Source organism: Plectropomus leopardus, chromosome 14, assembly GCF_008729295.1.
Source record: "Plectropomus leopardus isolate mb chromosome 14, YSFRI_Pleo_2.0, whole genome shotgun sequence".
NCBI lineage: Eukaryota > Metazoa > Chordata > Actinopteri > Perciformes > Serranidae > Plectropomus > Plectropomus leopardus.
In genome coordinates, this window is record NC_056476.1 from 19234402 (window position 1) to 19256333 (window position 21932).

Genomic DNA, 21932 nt, shown 5'->3' on the forward strand with positions numbered 1-21932 from the left:
AGTCATTCAGAAGGATGAATCTTTTGGTTGAACTCTCTGAATGAATCACTTCCTTAAACGATCTGTTCGTTTCTTAGTTCAGTTAAGCTCAATCTCAGCACCCATCAGCTGTCATCTGATGACAATACATCTCTGAGGACAAGGGCCAAAATCTTAGGCTGATCCAGTGTAGCCAGCGGATATCCGGGCCAAGCCGCCTTTCTCTGTGCACTGTAGATCTTTTTTTTTTTTTTTAAACGAATGTTAAGCTGACTCGCTGTAAGGCAATAGCTGACGGGCTTCGAGACTATGATTCATCCGAGGCGTACCCCTGTCCACACAGACTGTTTATCTACTAATAAATTACAATTGGTCAGTGCTACTCAGACTAAAAACAAAAACCAGAACACCTCCAATATCAAAATCATGTTCATATCTAGAATCTACTGAGTCACTCAAGTTCGCCCATCTCCTCTCCCTCCCTGTCCTGTCCTGCACTTGTATAGCACTTTCCTAACTATTTTGACACCACCTGCTTTTTATGCATTCACATGCACTCACACACTGATGGAACAGCCATCATGAGCATTTTGGGGTTCAGGATCTTGACCAAGGATACTTCGACATGTCAGGAGCCAGGGATCGAACCACCAACCAGAGGACGACCTGCTCTACTTCTGAGCTGCAGTCTCCAAATTAGGTACTGGCACCAAATGTTTCATTTTATAATTAGGAGTTACAAAAATATACATGTTGTACATAATAACGTTGGACTTTCAGCTTTCAGTTTGCAAACAAAATTGTATGTACTTAGTCACTAGTTTGCGAGCTGAACTGATCGTTCAGGCCAGTTTCAGTTCAGTGAGTGGGATTACGTAAAGCGAAGCACTTAATGATTAGGTGAATGCATCTTTTCAACAAATCTTTTTTTCATAAACATATTCTGGTGAGTCAATACACAGAAAAGAAATGCTTTGCCCGTCATTAGTGGTAAATATAAGCTGGACCCCAGTATTTAAAAACTACTGAGGTCACAAACCACTAGATTATGAAAACAAGAAGAGATAACAATTACACTAAGATTTGGAAAGCTAACCAGTCGTCGTGTCCTCTCCTCACCTTTTTTACCCTGTGTGGGTTCCTCTCTCTTCGGCACTTGCGGATGTCCATCTCCGTGGTGTTGACACAGCCTGGCTGTGGGAGGCGATTGGAGACAGAGCAGGTTTCTGGGTCAGATAACAGTGTTTCTCCGGCAAGCATTGTCTGCGCCCGTCCTCCTCACACAATATGATGCTGTTTCTCTATTCAGCGATGCCACGCTCACAAAAGGCTTGTATGCAAAGTGACTGGCACCAAATCTGATTCTGCTACCAACAACAAAACAGGGCTAGAGGTGAATCTGCTGTTTTCAGGCTTTAAATGCTAAAATTGCCTACATACATAACAGTCTGTCTTTTTTTAATCTTTCCTCTTTGTTCATTTCCATTTTTACACTGTTGCGGCTTCTGACCCTCATTTCCTTTTGTCATGACTTTGGCCCTCACTCACCACTGGCCGATGGACGTCCCAGAATGCCCTCTCCTGGCTGTCCAGGATCTTCCTCTCTGCCTTGTCCTTCTTCCTGTCGATCCTGTCAACAGAGGAAACAGGCCATTCATATATAGAGTGCATAATTAAGTCACACACCCTTACACACACACACATCCACATACATATTAATACCGCAGACGGGGCACACGAGGGAGTGAAAAGCAGAAGAGTAGGTCTTAACCTGTCTGCTTGCTTCACCAAGCATGCCAGGTTGTGCCACTGCGGCCGAACTCTTACATAACTGACATTTACGGATCAGCCCTCGCTCCGTATTGTTTACTCAACAGATGTAAGAAGACTTACTGCTTTCCATATCACCCCCTACTTTTACAAAACAGTGGCCACTACACAATGACATATATAAAGATTTTTACAGACAAGAGAAGAAGCCACTGAAATGCGGGAGATGTCAGTGCTGTGCTGACACATTCAAGCCACCAGATGGAAGTCTTACTAAAAGATAGAAGTTAGAGGAGACTTGTGTGTGTGTGTGTGTGTGTGTTTGTTAGATTCCATAGGGGGATGCTCACTGTATTTAATGCATGTAACCCTGCAGCCAAAGCATGGTTTGAAAACAGAGCACCGCTAATGAGAAGAGCATTGGCCCAGTGCCCAACTGACACCTCAAGCCCCTGGAGGGTTTTAAGGCAATACTTTCACATTCCTTTGCAAATTACATACTGTATATTTTTACATTTTTATATGTTTAAATAAACACTGAAGTGTTTTCTCTTCCTTTGGGAAATAACACTGAAATCATGCATTTAGCCAAAGGCGTATTAATGTATATAAACCCGATTTCAGCAGCATCTCACTATCCCCACAGCACTCCTTCTGGAAGTGTGTCACGTTAGTATGACGTCAAACAGGCGACATGCTCTGACTCACGTGTACACTTCTATACTCACTTGACTTGAGCTTCAGCTTGCATGAAGATAAATTCCCACTTCCTGGCGAAAGCCCTCTGCAGACGGGCGAGGTTTTCCTGATGAAACCAATCAGGCGTGGCGTTAGGGGAGAAAGTTTTTTCAATTCAGGGCCTTTAGATGATTACATTATCCATTCACCGTCATGGCCACAGCTGCCATAACTTTAGATAACCATTGCTGAGATGAGGCGACCTCTCACTAATGCGTCCCTGAACAAGTTGCTCAGCTGCTGATGATATCACACAGCATTTGGAGTGTCATGCATATGCCATGTTTTGGTACACATGCACAGTGATATTCCACTATTATTCCAAAATTGTTAACAGCATATTCGGTTTGGATATTCATCTCTGAATGTTTCACTTCTAGATTAAGATATGGGATATGCCAGTATCATTCTAAATCTAAGATCATTCTTTGAACATGTATATACGGCACATTCTGAATATGCATCTAACTAAGGGTTTTTACTGCAGTTTGCAACACACGGCCTCTTGCTTATTTAAGGTCATTTCTGTGCATTCATGGATGGTAAACAAACCAACAATTTGCAAGGATGCGGAAGACGTGCATGCCCTAAGGCAAAGCCCACATTTCTGGTCATGAGGGGAAACTCACATTATGAAAGAAAGAGGGAAAGGTTACACTTGTTTTTTCTGTTGTGAATAAGTCAAAAGGAAAAAAAAATGCGTAGGCATCAAGCCCATTCATTAAAGGTTTTTTAACTTTTGAGAAACAGTGTGAGTTGGAATTTTTGGTTTTGACTTATTTACAAAAGAAAAAACAGGTGTAACCTCTCCCTCTTTTTCTGGTCATTTTTGTCCTTGAATCCAAAGACCATCTGTTTTTGAAACCCACACATGTGAAGCAGCACTCCTCAGTCAAACTTTTTTATTAAGGTTTTTGGATACATACACATTTGGCAATGCTGAGCTTTTCAAGAATGTGGTCAAAGTAATGAAAGAGGCTGTGTTTGTGTGGCCGAACAAGTACAGCATTGGTGAAAATCTGAAAAAATACTGACACTAGCAACAGCCGTTCCACTTTTTCATATTTTGACTTGACAAACAACATGTTAAGACACATTGATAAGAGTATGCATGGCTGGAAGTAAACATGAATATTAGTGGAATATTCATTTTTATTCTCCATGTAAATAGCCTTGTAGGAATACTGTCCTCTTCAGAATAAGGGCAAAAAACTGAATGTTTTAGGCACATAAACGTAAATGGCGTAAATTTAAGGAAATTTATTTTTTTCGCCCTTCTGCCAAAACATAAATGACAGGCACCACTCTTGTGTCCACACTGTTAAAACGAAGCTACCACAAACAGCTGGTTAGCTTAGCTTAGCACAAAGACAGGTAACAGTTAGCCTAGCAATGTCCAAATGTAAGAATATCGCACGAGTTTAATCTGTACAAAAAAAACATGTAAAAGCAACACCCTCACTAAAACAGTATGTCCCTGCAGTGTTGTGACTGTGATGGTATTGCAACATTATCATTCGTTTTGTTGCTGCTACGCTGTTAAAATGTTACAGCAAATAAGGTATTCTTTGGTAGTTAACAAGATCTGTTCAATTCCCCATGCATGACATTTTCTGTATTTTTTAAAAATGAAGTTGCTGCAACGTTCTTGTAACATTACATTTGGAATGTTAACATCAGTTACATCACTGTTACGTCGTTAAAAACACAACAGGTATTCTATGGTATTTATGTCTGCTCAGTGTCCCCTGCCTGATGTTTTCTGTACATGACAATTAACTGGGCATCATAGGTTGTTCTTAAAAGTCTGTGCAACTTTGTTAAAAAGTCATAATTTAACAGCTACCCTATGTCCTTCACAATATCTACATATTAACACTGTTTCGTGGTGGTTTTACATAAGAGTTATGCACTTATACTCATCCCAGAGTTGCATTTTTAGACATCACCTCTAATGTGAGGCCTGCAGACGATTGCCCACAAAGGTTCTGACTCATACCACAAACTTGTGAACTTACTGAAAGCAACTTATCATACGGTAAATTTTGCTTGCGTCAAAGAAATGAAAGCTTCAAGAGCCCTTAATAACTGCTTAATGTACAAACTCCACAATCTAATGTGCAAATTATGCATCCTTAACAACACCACTCAAACAAACAATTGTCAGAAATACAGTACATGACCTTATTACAGTGAGAGAAACAATTCTGAGTATCAACTAGCAGGCACATTAACAGTGAGAGCAATGAGACCTGGAGGCATAAAGTGGCCTGGATAGGAGAGAAAGGAAATGGACACTAGTTGCAGAGTAATTTAGAATATGAAAGTGCAGTGGATTGCTATTGTATAACTGCAGGAGATCAGCACTGCAGTAATGCCCCTCTTGAGACTGTATTGATCTGCTGATGATGCTACTATACTGTAGGTATTTATATTTGGGGCCAGTTGATGACCTCACTGCAGTCTGCCAAATGGTTCCCCCGAAAAAGAAAAATTACCTTAGACAGATTTATATAAAAGTAATTTGAGAATGGCTTTTTGCTGGGATGAACAGATTTTGGCTTTTTTTTGAAGGCTTCCCAGAGGACACTGTTACAGCTGTTTTTGTTTTTCAGCAATGTGAAAGAAAACAGGAAATTCAGAGTATGGCCTGTGTACAATGATTGCATTGAACATGGTAAAAAACAAAAAAGACAATGTACTTACGGCCTCATAATCAGCTAGCTCGAGCCTGGCTTTATTCTGCATGGTGCGCTTGCAAAGGTAAATGGCTGGAGGGGAGAAAGAGAGAAAGAATGAGACATGAAGAGGGTAATAGAGTTAGTCAGATGGGTTGTCTGCTCTGTAACTACAAAACAAAAAAAATCTACAACGGATGGTGCTTGTGTTTTTTAACTGAGGTCTCAGCTGTGTGAACCAAGACTAATGAATGTTTTGCCGGAAATGCATTGTCTCCTGAAATAACAAGCCTCGAGTAAATGCCATGCAGAGAGCCAGAGATGTGTTCATATCAGTGACTGTCCCTTTATTTTGTTTGGCTAATCAAATCCCGCAGAGTTCTCTGTAGTGGGGGCTCCTCGGGGGGCAGATACATTACAGGGAATGGCCCCGTGGATCAATACTGTGAGTGTCAACAACAGATCTACGATGTGAGTTGTATGGCAGAGAGACAGCTGAAGGCATTAGAGAAAGGTCTTTCTGGTTTGGACAAAGAGGCAAAAAAAATGAGACAGTGTAACTTCAATTTGACAGTGAAAAACCAGAAGACCAGCTAACTGGAGAGCCAGGAAGGATTAATCTTGGGAATTTCAAGCTGGATCAGGAAGAGAAATCACCTGGAATCCTGGAAATCAAGTTGAGAAATCAACATCAAAGCATGACATCCTATCGAAAGCTATACTTAGCTTCTCATCTGTTAAAAATCTGTGCATCAAAATCAAAACATTGCAACTGACACTGGAAAGTCAATTGAGCAACTCAAAGCAGAACAACAGCAAAAGGAGTATTCTCTCATCTCGTTAACAGCAGAAGATATTACCTGTGTCGTCCATGGAGTCGGAGGGATGAGGGTTCATGTGGAAACAAAGCGCTACCTTTTGAAGATCCAAGTAAATACTTCCAAGGGCACCTTCAAGTCGCACCAGGTGTTTTGTTATGGACTAGACAAAATCAATGATGTCCACAAAAATGTGTAAGCAAAGCAAATGCAGAAATTCTTTCCAGACATCCCACTTAATGAACTTGTGAGGCCTAGGGAAATAAATCTGCTTATAGGACACAGAGAGGGTCAACTAGCGCGAAAGAGAGTCAGGGTCATCGGAAACCTCGTACTGTGGGACGGAATGCTGGGAAAGACAGTTGGAGGAACTCATCCCAAGCTTTTTGAAGAGCTTACTGTGTCAGCCCATCTGTCTAAAATTCATTTCGCAAGGTCCATGAGAGCAGCTGCTGTAAAGTATGAGAAGCTTACTAGTAGGGTCCCTGAGCTTCTCTCATCAAGCAAAAAAGTTGCCATTCAGTCCCATAAGTCAAACACTGTAGCCACCAATTGTGACTTCCAACAGTGGTGGAGATAGGATAGCATTGGCACAGTGCTGCTGTGGAAACTGCCAACCAGGCAGCAAAGAGATGACTTGCTGAGGAGAGAGAACTCAAAGTGATAAAAGGAGGACGTGTGTGGCCACAGCAAGGGGTCTCATTGGCACGCCAAATATCCTTGGTTGGACGATCCAGCTTCCCTACCAAACAACAAAAGAACAGTCGAGGCTACATTCTTCAGAGCAGAGAAACAGCTAGCCAAAGAACCTGACTGGAAAACTGCCTACACTGCTGAAGTGCCCAACAAGGGTGACCAAGGGGCTGTAGTTAAATTGTCCAAAGACACAATCATCAATTGGAGTGGGCCAGTATGGTATATAAGTCATCTGATTGCCCCTAACTCGCACTCTGTCAGGACCCCTGTGAGACTAGTGTGGAACAGTAGTCAAAGGTTCAGAGGCGTGAGCTTGAAAGACCTGCTGATGAAAGGTCCAGGCGTCCTCAACCAAATCCGTGCTGTCCCTCTCAGATTCAGAGGTGGAGTATACGCCGCCCTGGGTGATATAAAGAAGAGTTATAACTCAGTTTGGTTGGAGGACCAGGAAGTGCACCTGCATAGATTCTTCTGGCTCAGAGACACAGAAGACGAAGAGCTGGGGGGATATGCGATCACAGCCGAAAATGGGACCGAGTTGAAATGGCAAATCCATCCAGCCAGCTCATAGAAATGGAGCTGCAGAAGCTGCTGTAGGTGTTGTGAAGAGAGCGCTCCAGAGTCTTGGGAGGGAGTCTGTGCTCAGCTTCAGCGAGTTTACAATGACTATTCACATTGCTGCTAACCTTGCAAACGAGTCCAATCAATGCAAGAGTACAGAGCTGGGAAGACTGTATCCAGTATGTTACACCAAACAGTCTTTTACTCGGAAGACCTTCCCAAAGTGGGGATTCTCAAACTTTCGACTTCTCCAGCTAACCCTACAAAAGGCTTCAGGCAATGCAATCAGAGGTGAGAGTTCTGGAGGCAGTGGAGCCAAGTCGCTGGTCCCAACTTGTTCGCCGGGAGCAAGTGGCACACCGCACAGAGGAATGTCCGCATCGGGGACATTGGCCAGAATGTGATGCGGAGACAGTTCAAGCTTGGCAAAGTCATCAGTGTTAACCCAGACAGCAGAGGGATGGTAAGGGACGTCAGCGTCAGGACCTTCCTCAGCTACTGTTCCTCTGACAAAACCTCTGAAGGTGAAAGGAAGCCTGATGTGAAGAGAGACCGGTTTCAGGTCACCATCCTTCACAGGGACGTCAGGAGGCTGGTTGTCCTATTAGGGGCTGAGGAGCAAATCAGTCAAATCGGCACATCTAAAGGTGATTGAGGACTGGAATCAAGTTTGCCTGGAAAGTTGGCAACGGTCTCTCCAGTGTTTCAATGGGGAGATCGAGTGGGAGGTTTCAAGTCAAACTGAAATTTCTGGAATTTAAGGAGGCGAGGGACTTAGCAAGCAGACCGGAACCCAGAACTTACCTGGGCTGCCCGGGGCGATAAAGAGGACGCACTGGAAGATAATCGGAAAAGGCTAAAAGCAGCATGGTATCGTCAAACAGCAGCACCCTATCGTCAAGCACGGCAAGCCATTCTCATTGTTTGTGACCTTCAATGAAACTGTGCGGAGCAGGATGAGTCTACGGAGACCAGAGAGGCAGCAGGTAAGCCACTGTATTTTGAAATGGAAGACTGTGTGACGGCCGAAGATTGCTGCTACACTAGGGTAAATTAGCGCTGGCTTTACAACACAGCTCGCTAAAACTTTATAGACTTTACTTTTCGAGTCTTTACCGCTAATGTCATCTGTTTGTAAAAATATTTATGTAACGAGTGTTGAAGTGAGTTGAAGCACAGTGGAGGTGATCGTTAACTGCGGGCATGTTCCTGATTCACGTTGGTTGTAAATATGTAAAGTAAGGATTTGGGAAAATGCAGAGATTTGTGTACAGTTAATCATTATGCTGGTAAAGATAAAATTCATAAATTAATATTAATATAAATATATTTTTTTTAAAACCTGTTAAATCCATAATTTGATATTTATTTAAGTATGTTAGAAACACCTGTTAACAGGAAATAATTTAACATTCATTAAATACATAATTCATATTTTTTGTTATGTTAAACTATAGTGATATATTTGCACTTTATTTGATGTGGGAAAATGTGTTTGTGGTGGTGGAAAATGGGTATTGATATGCGTTTGTATTTTTTTTACATGGGTTTATAATAGCATATATTTGAAATACTTTCCTTTTTTTCTGTTTCTTTTGAAAGGTTTTTCACCTATGATCTATGTCAACTGCCAACTATGCCACTGATCAAGTAAAATTTGAAACAAATGGAACTGTCTATGAAATGAACTGTTAAAGTTGGACTGCAAACCTAAGAAAATAAAAGGAGAAAAAGGAAAATGCTAGTTTGGTCATTTAGTGGCATCCAGTTAACCAGCTCTGGGTAGACCCATCAATCCCTTTCAAGTGGGGAATCTGCACAGTCGAAAAACAACTTGACAGTGTGTGACTCACCATAGTCTGTGTTCTCCGGCTCCCAACAGTTTGAAGGCCAGAAGTATGGAGACTGATGAAAACACAACAGAATTTTGTTTATTTACTCAAACAATCAGAATTACATTATTTTCTTGCCATAAGCGTCTCAATAAACAATAACATTCTCCAATATGAATACAGGAATCTCATTTCTCCTGCCGCCCACGCTCCCACGCAAAAGTCGACAGACGACTCATTGCCTTATGATGATCCTTGACGTCCATGTGCTGCGCATAACTATCTGGGGAGCCATGGTAGCTGTGTTCTTTCTATCCATATTTAATTGTCTATTGCAACTGATATTACACATTCAAAGTTCATTCCCAAGTCCATTAATAATGGATCACTCACATTTATCATGCATTCTTAATAACGGGGCAGAATTAGAAGTTGGTGGTACTCGACCACATATTTCATTTTCAGCTATTACTCATAGCGGTAATTAGCCTAAGAGCAAAAGGCCGACGCTGATGAATGCGCTTGTTTGAGTGTAATGAACAAAAAGGTTAACATGCTCTCATTAGGGAGGATAAAGTTGAACTGTGAGACTTCACTGCATGCACAAAAAAGCAAGGCAGTTGTCATTAAATCTGGGTCTTTTACCAGAATCTTTTTATAGACGAGCAAACAAAAAAAAATCCCCTGTCAGTATGCCTTAGAGCACAGCTATGGAGACTGGCCAATGCATTTCAAATGCACCGTGGACTCTTTTTAGATGTTCTGATGACGTGGGCCTGTTGCATCACGACAACATCAGAGGGAATATTTTTAGCCGCCGCTGAATGAGCAAGTGTGACACACGCTGCCCTCCCTGCACAGGCACAATAATGGCTTTTAATCTTGAGCAATAGAGGTGAAGATAAATGCATTCAGAGGTAGATTGAGGGGGAGGAGCAGGAGGGGTAGGCTGGTGACAGTGAAAAGTGCAGAGCCAGCGTGCAGCCGGCTCAGTGCTTCCCATAGGGGAGCCTGCCGAGTGGAGCTGGCCGGGATTAAGATGCTAATGGCCTAGTCACAGTAATGAGTCATCGTGAAGCCCGTTAGCCATCAGAGAGACCTGTCAAAGTTCATGCTGGATCAGATGGAGCGAAGAAAAAAAACACCCCTCTGACAAGCTGCACGGCTGGCCCGTAGGCCCTGTTCTGCGGCCCACCTCCTGCTCTGACGCAGCGTCCAGCAGGGATGTACAGTATCGACCTTGGTGGGGTGAGTAATAGGCTTAGCAAGGATTGCTCTCATTAGCATCACGCAATAAACATATCCCTCTGATAAACTACCATCATCTCATTATTCTATTTAAAGGTCTCCCAACACATATCAAGGATACTCCCACGGTGGAGCTCTCCGTACCTGAAAACGATAAAGGGTTCCATCATCCTTAAGTGTCAGGACATGGTCAGAGATGGGGAAGATGTAGCCATGGGCAGCGACCAGGCTGCCAAGGTGGATGGCTTCAGCTGTTGACATGAGAGAAGACACACAGATGGGAGAGAGAGAGCGGGGGGTGTGATTTGAAATTGCCGTCCTCTTCAATTGAGCTCTATTGTGCTTACATGCAATGACAGATTTCTCAGCAGGCTTACCTGGATCCTCAATGGAGAGATTTTTCATCAGCCACTGAACAATGTCAGTCCCTGGTATTCAGAGAAGGACATTGGTTAAAGGTAGTGCTGCGGTTTCTACATTTGCAATAGTTTTGGACAAAAGCTGCAATCCACAAACACAAATTCATTTTTTTAGGAAGTCTTTGTGATTCGTAACAGGTTTGCAGTCCGGTCTCGCTCACTGCTCCTGGACAGCACAATATTTGGCCTGCTTTTTGTGCTTTGGCAGAGGCTGCTGAAAGAGACCGCAAGGCCATCAGGCCTGGGGGAGTCATGTGAAGAAGTGACTCCGAAACAACCTTTGGAAGAGCGGGAGCGACCTCGTCGTCTAACACTGGTGACTCATGTCATACACAAGCACACACATGCACAAACACATGAAGGAGTAGAGTGAACACACACAGAGGGACACAGACAGAAAGGAGAAGGAGGAAAGTGTGACAAGGGCAGTGTCACACCGCAGGCAGTTTCTTCAGCAGCTTAGGTCTTATTGGCAAAGACATTATCTGCCTCTAACCGTAGAAGCAGCAATTTAAATGAGCCCAAAAGGTCATATTTGCTTTTCTCATTCTGACTCTTTTCTCTAAGTGTGCTTGCTGGGTGAGACAACAACTCACACAATTATGTGCACATCACGTAAGGCAATCCCTTATTAAGGAAGAAACCCACAAGGAACTGCTGCATATATGTAAATATGCAATCACATGCAACCACATACAGTAAACAGGTATGTCCACACACACACACACAAATACTAACCTGACACCACACTGGGGATCTTGGAGAGGAAGCTTTTGACAGTCCGGATGGCTACACCTCCTGCTTTCTCATCTTGTATTCTTGTAACAATGTCTTCAATCTGTAGGGAGGCCAGAGGGCGATTGTGTTAAGATAAAAATAAATAAATAAATAAAATATTCTACTTTCTTCAGCTGCTATTTAAAAATGGTTCTAACTACACAGCTGGGATTATTGTGCATATGTATTTTTTCCTGGATTTAACAGTTACAGAAGAGAAACACTTCCAATGTAAGGTCTTTTTTTTTCTAGTTTTCAATTATTGCAGGAGCTAATGAAACAGACACTTCTCAGTTAATCAAGATGGGCAGGCAGGATGTAAAGTTGAGAGGATAGGATTTGGTAGTTGAAAAGTGGGTGTGTCATAACAGCGAGGCCCCAACGATTTACACCAACAGGATCTTGACATTAGTATCAGTCAGGGAGAGAGAGAGACGAAGCCATATCCTATGCTCCATGTAACGCAAGTTGCTGAAGCGGTCCACTGTAAAATGTCTTGCACATAATCTGGAGCTGTCACAGATACCACTTTCCTCAAGTGAATAAATTCAAGAAAATGGCCCAGGCCATAACCACAGCATTTTTGGTAAACTAAAACAGACTGACATACCATGCTGTTGCTGGCTAGCTTACTTAACATAAGCTCTGTGCAGCTAAAAGTTTCAGAATGATCGATGGATGGATGGACATTATTTGTAAAAATGGCTTGTTACTAGCTTACATAAGCATATGACAAATTATATTTTACAAGAAAAAAACATGATTGGATTTTGATATAAGAATACAAAGGATTTTTTTTTTTTTTTTTAGGTAGGTGTACAATACAGCCATGAATGTGATCTAAAGGGGTTAAAAAGGCACCTTTCATTTCATCTCAACTTCAAAGTTAAATATTAAATTCAGGATTGAGTCAAAGCTGAATCAACATATCTGGGTCACTTGGGGGCAGAAGAACAAGTTTTAAACCCATCCTTTACACATCATCAGTTTATAAAGTTTCTGAATAAAATGTTAAACAGTTGCTTGTTCACACATCCAGGAGACATTAAGAAACATTAGAAATGATTTGGTGTAATGTTGCTGGCCATCTGATGACTAAGATGAATATTCACTTTGCTTTCAAGTCTGTTTCTGATTGCCATCAACCCCTGAGGGAAATATATGGCTCTTTAGTGGCTAAATGCTCCACTACGTTCACCAGATACGTACCAGCATTGTTCATCTGCTTTTTGGTGCTGGTTAGGCACTGTGCAGTGGGTTTATCAGAGCATTTTCACTGAGAACGGCTGCTTGCCTTGTGTGTAAACAAGGCTGAATAACAACAGTAAAATTATGGCCTCTAAAACCTGCAACTACCAGAGAGCACTGCGCCGCACCGGACAAATAAACACTCCCACTGGTGGGTGACGTAATGCAAACTTGTCAATTTTGACACAGAAAAAGATAACGCAGCAAGCTGGTGACAAACAATCTCATAGTACAGCTAAATAGTACACCAAAATATGTTTTTGAAAACAACTGAGGCGAGAAAAAGGCAAAGCAGTAACAGAATCTTGGTTGATATATGATCAGTGCTGCTTAGTTTACCATTAATCTCAGTTTTTTCAAAATACAGGAAATAGAATGGCACCAACTTCCTGTTCAGAAATTCTTGTATTACAGCGAAACAGAGCAGCAAAATTCATTTCTAAAAACATTTTGGGCAAGAAATGGAAAATTAAGTAACAGAATCCTGGTTCATATTTGATCAGCTCTGCTTAGTTTTAAAGTTTGATTGCATTTTGTTCTAAATTTGAAAGAAAGAGAGAAGGCTGGATCTTTTTTGATCTGCGTCTGTACTCTTTGTTTCTGTGGCGGTGGGCAGACAAAAAAGCAACAGTGCCATCAACGGCAAAAGCCTTTTTTTTCATTTGACCCTTTCACATTATTCATCACTTGTGTTTTTAGAGAACTGAGTGAACCCATGACAAAAGACTGTATGTTGCCTTTTTTGATACTATCACTGGGGATACCACAACTGGAAATCTTTACAATTCTACAGATAGCAGCTTTAAAGGGTTAAAGGTTTAAATGTAATACCCAATGGATACCAGACTAGTGAACTGGAAATTGACCTGAGGCACTCCAAATCCACCCTGGTGAACATCAGGTTTGAATCCAAACGTTTAAATCTACACATTATGAGGTTTTGATAGTGATCTAAAGTGGCACACTGTGGAAATCACTCTATAAAGCTCAGACCTTAAAGATAGAACGGGTCAAAGGTTCAATGGATCGAACAGTTTACTGACACACATATATTTGCATGGTAATATAGCCACAGATTAGAGTGATTTATTTATCTGTGACAAGTGCTTCGGTTAGAGGCTTTAGCCAATTGAAAAAGGTTGTCACAGCCGTTCGCCACAGGCAGAGATAAACATCACACCTCCGACACAGCCAGAGCCGCAAACACATCACACATCACACATCAGCCACCTAAAATTAGGACCCTACACAGGGGAGAGCACATACAGTAAATAAGTGCAGTTACTCAACATCACATAAAACACACATGAACATACAGAAATCCATAAAAATCTGTTTGTTCAAGTCCTTAAGCAGGATGTTTATAGAGCATAAGCAGTCAGGTCAGGTCCTTTATTGATGTGAGCAGTCAGTGCTCTGCTGTAGAAATCAATCTACATCAAAAAGATCCTGATTTTGCACACTTGCAGCCAACCGTATGCAGTACTGTGGCTGCTAAGGTCGTTGCACTGGCTATTGAATACTTTATGGCTCCCTAAGCATCTGTCTAATAAGTAAGCAGACTCAGATGCTCACATACACATGCACACATGCTGCTACAGTATGACAAAGCTGATTAGGGGAATTTCAAAAGGTTCAACTCGCAGGCTCGGCACACTCCGAATTTTAAAAAAGCCTTCCTCTTTTTCATCCAAAGTAGGTTATGTACCATCTTCCCTCCTTATCCCAACGCATTTACAGTTGACCTCAAGCATGCTACTGGACCCTCTTTTCTCCTTCTTCCTTCCTCCACTGTTCATTCATCATTTAACACAGCATACCTCTGAGTGCACACCCACCACTGTTGAAGGCAGACAGGCTCTAAAACGCTGAATACTGTTATTTCCCTTTGATGTTGAACCTGTTTACAGTATGTGATGCTTTTTTAAAAAAGTAAGCCAAGCTAGGCCGTTTGGATCGCTGCTGTCAGTGGGTCTGTTACCCCGTTCTTTACCAAATTAGCTCTGATTTTTGAACCAGCTCTGTTTACGGCTCATTAAACCTTGAAGTTACCTCGCAAACTAGCCCACGTTTCCACCAGTTTTAAGCAGTGCCATCAAAAATAAGAATGTGTCATCAGCAGAGGGCATTGCAGAATACACAACAAAAGCAGTCGTAGGAGCGAGATGGCAGATTGCATGAATTACCTGTAAGCATTTGTTCTGTTATTACAGATGTTTGTTTTGACATTTGTTTCTTTTTTCCAATACTTTCTCACTTAACTTCTCTATTGTTTCCTTATTTATCTCTTTCTAACCTGTAGAATATGACACGCCCACTGACGACATTACAGTTCACAATTTAGGTCAAGGAAACCCAACTTTTTTAAAATTTATTTTTGTTTAAATGCCCCAAACTGTTCAAAATTAGGTGCCTGAATCTGAACTGAAACTGTTTCATGTTGGTGGAAAAGGTGTATTTCAGTCTGCCAGGTCACCATTTTGGTCTAGACTGATCTAAATTACTACAGGATGGATCAGCAAGAAATTTTGATTGAGCATTGAAGGTCACCAGAGGACAAATGCTCCAATAAATTCAGTATGGGGGAATTCACCAAAATGTCCAATCGCGATTCAGGTTTTTTCGAGCACCTGTATGTAAATCGTGTATTTAACCTTATTAGTTTGCTGGGATGACTGTAACATTTTTATAAATCATCCTATATAAACTTTATATTTATAGATACATAATATTTGTGCTCTACCCACTTCTTGTTATTCCCTTAATTCTGCAACATTTTGTGGCCTTCAAGTAACTTTCACCCCAAGTGTGAAGTGGTAGTAGTAGTAGTAGTAGTAGTAGTACTATTTATCAATCTAGATTGTTCTAGTGCGATTTGCCGAGAATTGGAGATATCAGCTGTACAGATTTCTGCCACCTCTAATATAACAGAACTGGACGGTACTCGTCTTTGGTGCTTAAAGCACCAAATATTATAAAAATACATTTCAAAAACTCAACAGTAATGTCTCTTTCCAGAAATCATGACCCGGTTACTCAAGATAATTTACAGACCTTGTTGTGAGCAGTTTCATGTCAGAACTATTTTCTTTATACTGAACCACACATGCAACCCATATTACCGTGCAGAAGGAAGTGTGCATCTACTGCTAACACACCTGGCATCACTTAGCTGGTTAACAGTACAGCTCAGCCGAGAGGCGCGCCATCAATATTGACATCTCAGCAGGCTGGTGGCATTTTTGGCATTTTTTGGCACTTTGAGCAACACAAGCCGAGTGCCATCTATATTTGAGAGAGGGTAGACATCTGTATGGTCAATATCTCCAACACTCCAAAAGGTCACTCCAAAACAATCGCATAAATAAATAGCTCTAAATGTAAGTTAATATATATATATATATATATATATATATATATATATATAATATATATATATATATACACACACAATGTCTTTCCGAGAAGTGCATAGTAAGGTGATGAGAGGACGACAAACAGAGAGCGCAGCATGCTACAGCACATTAACTAAACCACCATTACAATCAAAGGTAATCATCCTGCCTGGCAAAGCATTAAATGGATGATTCATACAGGCGCCCTATAAATCTACAACAAAACACCCTGATGCATATGGATTTAATAACACACATAATGCAGAGCAGAGGGGAGGGAGAGAGTACTGTGTGGCAAGACAATTACCAATCTCTCACCATAAGCTTAAGAGTGTGTCTTGGTATGAATTATTGAACATCCACGATGGAGAATTACTGCCTCAACTCTTGTTGATAAATCTCTCAGGAGGGGGGGAGGGGGTAGAGATAGAGAAAGAGCTGCATCTGCCCTCTGTGTTATGAACACAGCCTTGGTATTTTAGGCCTGCATTCGCCTACACGTGAGCATAAAGTGTTTTACATGAGCACAATCAGGGGCACGACAGATTAGCAATGACACATCGCAATCTTTCCTTTGAACACAAAACCTTCCGAGCAAAACAACAGGGGCGAAAGCTTTGAAATCAGCTCTGTTCGATCCAAGGACTCCTCAAATCCCCCTGAGACACAGCAACACGGAAAGGATTAAGTCCTTTTGTTCTTGTGTAATAATGGACCTTGGACTGTGTATGGCGGTATAGAAAGAGGAACTCATTATCTCCCTATAGGATGACAGCAGACAAAAAGTACTTGGCGTGGCTACAGAAAGTGCACATCGTATCGCCTGGATGTACAAGCTAATGGTGTTTGCAGCTTGGTGTGGAGGGGTTTTTGAGAGATGAAAATTGCTGCTAGCGTGAGATAACAGCACTTTGCCCCTCGCTACCAGGCTCTATAAATGATTATCAGGAGAACACTTGTGTATCTTGCCACCGTATGTTTGCATTTGCTGCACACGCAAATTCTGTACCAATGCACAGCTGTGTGTGTGTGTGTGTGTGTGTGTGTGTGTGTAGGTGTGTATGTCCATCTTATCTTTTATGGCTCCGAGGGCAGCACTCTGTATGGCACATGTAGGGGGGTGAACTTGTAGGGTGAGTGTGAGAGAGCAGTTAGAGGTGAATACCTACAACGAAGGCCACCAGTTAATAAAAAGCATTTACTGCACATTAATGTCGGAAAGGATTGTGTGCTCTAATGTATAAAACAAGTGCTCTACTTCCTGTAACATGGTTTTCTAATTGGGACTTAATGAAGTGAAATAAAACAAGAGCGCCAGTGACATAAATAGCCGTTGAGTAAAGGCGACATGTTGAACTCTGGTAGGCTGTAAGTGCGGAAACATTTACTTCTCCCACCAGATGAAACCCAGCGTCCTTTTTCCAAAAATGGCCAGATATGAAGCTATTAAAAACTGGCCCAGTCTTCAGAAATGAGACAGCTGCTGCTAAAAGATGTATCAGGCGGTAATGGTGCCATTAATGATTCAGCAGTCATCAGTGAGGCTCAGGCACACTTGTCATTGCTGAAAGACATTCGGTTATGCAAGAAAAACGACCAATGTCCAGGTGACGGGCAGAAAGAGAGATTTCTGGCCCGGAGATAATGATGGCGTGACGGTGAGAGCTGGATTGAGATTAAATAGTGATGAGGCTTTGAAAAGTTTGCAAGTTTGCCAAGTCATTCTAAAGCAGCCATGTTTTGGATTTGTGTGTTAATACTTGTCCTGTTTTGAACATCCAAGGATTCATTTGTGTTTTAAATTTATTCCAAATATTAGCTTCTCATTGTAATAGAAAATCTTACTCCATAATCACACATAACAAAATAACAAGGATTCATTAGGACTCTATTATATTATGCATAATGCTATTATAAATGAGAGCATCTGGCTGGATTTTACAGCTCACTGGGAATATAGCAGCGGCACAACATGTTCCTAATATGATAAAAGAGGAAGAAGAAGAGGAAGAGGAAGGGAGCGCGGGCCGTCTTCTGTTTGTTTACGACTGCAGAGAATAATAATAGAGAATAATGGCCCTATTATTAAGAGAATTTCTTAACCCTTTGAAACCTGAGAAAATTGGTTTGATTTCTTTGACAAAAAAAGGGAAAAAGGCAATGAGCATTTTAACAAGAAATGGCCCAAACTAAAGAAATTAGTGCAAGAATTACAAGAAAATGAACTGAAAATTAGAAAAAAGCAAAAAACAACAGGAAGAAAATGACCTTAGAGTGCTATAAATAATATGTTTTCTCTGTAACATATTTTTAAACATATGCAATTATAAGAATTATAAACTTTTCCAGCCATTTTTCTCTAATTAAAAAAAAAATCTTATAATCACCCCCAGCTGATTTTCATATTATTTGCTTGTCTTCTTTTACTAAGTTTTTGCAATTTGCAGGACATTTCTTGCCAAGTTGCTAATTGTCTTTTTCCCATGTTTAAAAAATAAATCACGGCAATTTTCTCAGGCTTCACAGGATTAAATACTCAGAAAAGGCATCTGAAGACAGCACATGAAAACTGATGTTGATTTAAGTGTTAAAGGGTTAAATTAGGGTCGTGGAGGGATTTGATACAGCATAGTATCTCAATATTTTAGCGTGGCAATATTGTATCGATACACGGATGCCATGTTGGAATACAAATAAAACATATGGTACTACAAAAAGGTCAAATTTAGTCGACTTGGTACATGTTGCTGCAATAACAAAAACTTCAACTTCATTTATCTTTAAAACTTTATCGTATTACATACAACAGAAGTTGACTAATTTTTCCTTCCTGGTGACATAATTTACAGTTTAAAAAATGCAATAAATTGCAATATCTCAAAATAGATGTAATAGCAACACTCTGCATCATAAAATAAAAATCACGTAATATAGTAATATGACTTGAGTATGAGTCACTCAGTGTTTCCCATCCTTAATCTTAAATAAGTCTCACAGAGACATTCAAAATGATTTCCAGTTATTAAATTGATCAATGCCATACCAGACTTCTCCATAGTCATGCAGCGCAATCCTCAAAGTCTGATATAACATGAATAAATCTTACTTTATTTAAACCTTCAACAATATGTGGAAATAGTGTAGTGAATGATTCATCATCTGACCTCAGCACAGATGCTGTACAAATTCATACTTAAAGGACTGATATAAAAGGTAGTTCAATCTAACTTCATTGAGGTTTGGGGCATTTTTAATCATCTTTTTAATGGTGGAGGCTATTGTACTGCAGCCCTGAACAAGGAGTTCCTGCTTCACAAAGATTCTTTTACCGTACTTCTCTCCGCTGCAGCTCCCACACTCCATCATCGAAGGTCAAGACCATAAACTGTATAAAGAAGTGAAATCACTCTTTGGTTTGTAGATTTCTGTTTTGAAGCCTTGAGTTTGGTTTTCTTTTTTTTGAAGCCAGAGCCTAAAATGACCATATTTGGACAAGAGGGTGAGAAGTCTTAGGGAGATAGGCATTGCTATGCCGCTATCCTGACTGACAGGTCATGGTGGGGGCGACTTGTCAATCACAAGTCAGTCACACTCTAAAGCAGGGATACTCAACTTGCTTTACCTGGGGGCCACTTTTGCAAAATGACATGAGGCCATGAAATAACATTACCAATAAATAAATAGTATATAATAATAATTAGCCCAGATGTCCACTGAGAGGTCTTGGGGTCATCCCTGGGCTCCTTTTTTAACTAAACAAGCTCTATTTTGATGCTTCTTTTATGCATTCTGGCATTTTATTTACATTCAAAGTATTAAAAAAATCCCAAGTTGAATCATTTTATTTTAATTGTTAATTAGGTTTTTTTTCGGTGGGCCAAGCAGCACCCTATGGTGGGCCAAATCAGGCTGCCTGCTGGCTATAAGCTCATCATCATCAATTTTTTTGCATTGACTTGCATTCAAGTGGATTTGGAGTTGCCCCTGCTGGCCATTAGAAAGAATGCAGGTTTAATGCACTTCTGCATTAACATCTCTAAAGGGACAGGATTTTGGTATTGGAGGCATTTCAGTTTTTGTTTGTAGTCTCTTTGTAGTTCAAGTGGGCTTGTACTGACCGATCACGTTTGAGTGGCAAGCTTTATTTATTTATTTAGCTGTTCTAAAAAATGGATCTGCATTCATATGTGTTGATGGAGATTAGCCCAACCCTCCCCCAAAAAAACACATAGAAGAGAAAGTCTTAGCCTGGATATCTGTATACTGGATCCCTAAGAGGCCTATTGTTGTCAGATGGATAGCCAATATGTTCTGAGATCGCTTTCGCATTGGCTTTCAGACCTGGATGCTATGTCTACTTTTTTTAAAATTCCATGGTTGAGACCACATTAGTCTTCACACTGAGAATGGATACACCCTCTGGCTTTAAACACAGGGGAATTTAAACAAATACAATGTAAGTACACGTCCCAATCTGCTCAAGCAGCTGACCGTAAGTCTGACTGGATGCAGCATTCTCTACCTTTATGTGTTAATTGCAAGAAACAACAGAATTTTTTAAATTATTTTTTAAGGCCTGAAGCATCTACTGTACTTTGCCTTTGCTTTATAGCACATCAGTTGCTTTGCTTCACCTCCTAAATTGCCTCAAGTCAGATGCTGTGTCAATTAGCTCCGACCTATAGATGAACTGTTTTGCTTTGCCCTCTATCATGGTAACTGCTTTATATACTTTAAGTCCTTTCTTGCATCAGTGCACTGTACAACATTACACTTTTCTTTTTTTTTTTAACATATATTGTTGGGATTGCTGTCTGCTTCTCTGCCCTGTCCAGCTTAAACTTCAGCTCTGTTCCTTCACAGTGAGTGACTGCGGCTGCACTAAGCCTCCACTGGCTCAAAGAGCAGTAGCCCTCCGAGTGCACGCTCTCAGCCCTAGTGTGTTGTCATAAGCACTGCCTTTTGCAGTATTTATGTTTCCAGACACTTGTGGGCTACTAGGACACCACTAGTGTAGTAACGTCCCTTGGCATTTGGCCTGCAGCCTTCTCTTTCACTTCATACCTACTTATTATTTACTTCTTATTCACTCTTCAGATATTTTGAAAGTATTGTGTTTTTGCACGTGTATTCTTCAAGACAACTATTGGAATTCAATTTTTTATATTAAATTGATTGATTAAAATATGTTTTTATATAGAGGCAACTTATTTCTCTAAAAAGAACTGACTTAAAATCAGGGTTTCCTACGCACTGACATATCTGTGGTGGCCCGCCACGATTAAAACATCTGCCGCCACAAATAGATTTTCTATTTCTGGAGCATTCATTACGAGCACCGTTGAAATATAAGATACTGCCTGGTTATTTATTGCACCACACTCTCAGCAAGCAGCGCACACTATGGGCGGAGATGGAACAGAAAACAACAGGCACATTGAAAGTGAAACTTAACAGTTCTTTCAGATGGGTCTAAAAGTTTGCGTTCACTCATAGCAGCTGCTCCTCTCATCCATCAGTGTGATCTGATCAGCTCTGAATGTATTGACAGATCAGTTATCCACCCCACGAGTCACAAACTGCTGCTGAGGAAAAAAAGCACTCATGTAGAGGTTCATCTGTGCTGCTTTGACGGACCCACTAAAATCTCAGAATTTTGTTGTTTTTTTGCCAAATCTGTGCATTCCTACATACTAAAACTGACTGGTTTCTCTTTCTAATTCTTCCTTGAAAGAATCATTGAAAGGATACATTTTGACTTTGTGCTGAAACA

The 21932-nt window shown here is 40.9% G+C and overlaps 1 protein-coding gene across 1 annotated transcript in view; it reads right to left on the minus strand.

Annotated features, from left to right (window-relative positions):
* The window catches only part of LOC121953607 (regulator of G-protein signaling 6-like), a 107206-nt gene that overhangs the window by 55212 nt on the left and 30062 nt on the right, over positions 1-21932 (minus strand). The window contains exons 3-10 of the mRNA XM_042500788.1: positions 11478-11577; positions 10698-10748; positions 10465-10571; positions 9094-9145; positions 5194-5258; positions 2478-2554; positions 1528-1609; positions 1099-1173 (exon numbers count right to left, since the gene is read on the minus strand). Coding sequence (XP_042356722.1) covers positions 1099-1173; positions 1528-1609; positions 2478-2554; positions 5194-5258; positions 9094-9145; positions 10465-10571; positions 10698-10748; positions 11478-11577 — 609 coding nt within the window. The remainder of the gene's footprint in view (positions 1-1098; positions 1174-1527; positions 1610-2477; positions 2555-5193; positions 5259-9093; positions 9146-10464; positions 10572-10697; positions 10749-11477; positions 11578-21932) is intronic.